Source organism: Benincasa hispida, unplaced genomic scaffold, assembly GCF_009727055.1.
Source record: "Benincasa hispida cultivar B227 unplaced genomic scaffold, ASM972705v1 Contig306, whole genome shotgun sequence".
In the NCBI taxonomy this organism is placed as follows: Eukaryota; Viridiplantae; Streptophyta; class Magnoliopsida; order Cucurbitales; family Cucurbitaceae; genus Benincasa; species Benincasa hispida.
The window spans coordinates 1,067,433-1,068,821 of NW_024064789.1; the positions used below are offsets into that span (position 1 = coordinate 1,067,433).

At 46.9% G+C, this 1,389-nt stretch overlaps 1 protein-coding gene across 1 annotated transcript; it reads right to left on the bottom strand.

The window, feature by feature from the left end:
* Positions 1-216: 216 nt before the first annotated feature.
* LOC120069273 (stress response protein nst1-like) lies at positions 217-990 on the bottom strand. The gene has a single exon (XM_039020993.1). It carries the CDS (start codon positions 988-990, stop codon positions 217-219), a length of 774 nt encoding a protein of 257 aa, XP_038876921.1.
* Positions 991-1,389: the final 399 nt, after the last annotated feature.

Here is a 1,389-nt window from a genome sequence, read left to right on the forward strand (position 1 = left end):
AAGTGAAGGGTCAATGGTAGACCCTTGCGGCGCATCTTCCCTGCGATGCCGCATCAGGGGGGTTCCTTCTCCTTCTTCACCTTCATCGGTCGCAACCACTTGTGTTGTTTTAGGTTGCGCCAGCTCCATCAAATGCGTTGTTTCCCCCCTGTCCTCCCTTACGGAGGTTGATTCTCCATCCTTTTCCAGGCTCGTAGCCCTCTGTTTATTTTCTTCTTATTTTCTTAGGCGTCTTTCTTCACGCCGGCGCATTCTTCTTTCTTCCTTCTTTTTCTTCTTTCTTTCCTTCTTGGCCTCCTCATCTTCGTTATCATCCTTATTTTCTTTGTTCTTTTTCTCCTTGTGATGATGAGAAGACTCAGCCTCTCTAGCCTTTCTCCATTTGCTTTTCTTCTTCTTCTTTTTCTCTTCAACTAGTTCTAGTTGTGTCTCCACTGCAACCTCAGTCACCACAACTTCAGCCAACGCAATTTCCTCCACTGTAACTCTGGAGGGTCCATCATAGGTTTCTGCATTGGCAGTCACCTTAGGAATCTCTAAGGCTAGAGTGCCTCTATCTTCCTCCTCTTCCACCACTTCTTCAGTCACTGCCACTTCTTCAAGCACCGCCACCTCTTCAGTTACTGCCATCGTCACCTCCTCCACAAACAGTGGTTGGTTTACAACCCCTACCTCGAGTAATCCTCCTCCTAGCTCCAGATTGCTCCGGATGTTGCCAAACAACTCCGTGTCATCGCATCTCTTCTTCTCACACTCAGTTGAGACGGTAGGAGTTGGAACTTGTGTCCTCTCAGTGCTTTGCTCCCTCTTGAATAGAGGATGTCTGACAACCAAGGGGTTTCTCTGGGCTCTCTCAATCATTCTGGGGATGGTGTGGGGTTGGGCAGCAAGCCTGCGACTGGCAGCAAGGAATGCTGCATCTCGCATGGTGATTTGGTTGGAGGAAAGGGTTAATGGTGAGGCAGATTGTTGAGAAGCTTGGTCAGCCATGGGAGCTTGGTTGAAAGACTGGAAATTCGTTGAGTTTCTGGGGAAGAAGAAAGCTTTGTATGTCGGGCGATAGGGTTTTCAGGTTGCAAAATGAGGTAAAGAGTTCATAGACGGGGAAGGGTTTCTTTTTATAGGTTGGGCCGTAGTGGGCCCAACACGATTTTTGTGGTGATAGGCCTTGAAAAACTCAAAAGGCCCGTCGTTCGAACTTCCCTCATTTATGAGCTTTCAGAAAAACATCCTTTCGTCTGTAGAATCATCATTGCTTTGGAATATGAAACGATTAGACTTCTCAAATTGCAAAAAGAATTTTTCTTTAATGTTTTATTCGAATGGACGCAAGGTAAAGATTAGCGAAATGTGCTCACCAACGCAATTGTATCTTCGCGGAGGACGGGC

Excerpts from the sequence above, each read along its gene's own strand:
- LOC120069273 (XM_039020993.1), bottom strand. The coding sequence starts at position 990 with ATGGCTGACCAAGCTTCTCAACAATCTGCCTCACCATTAACCCTTTCC.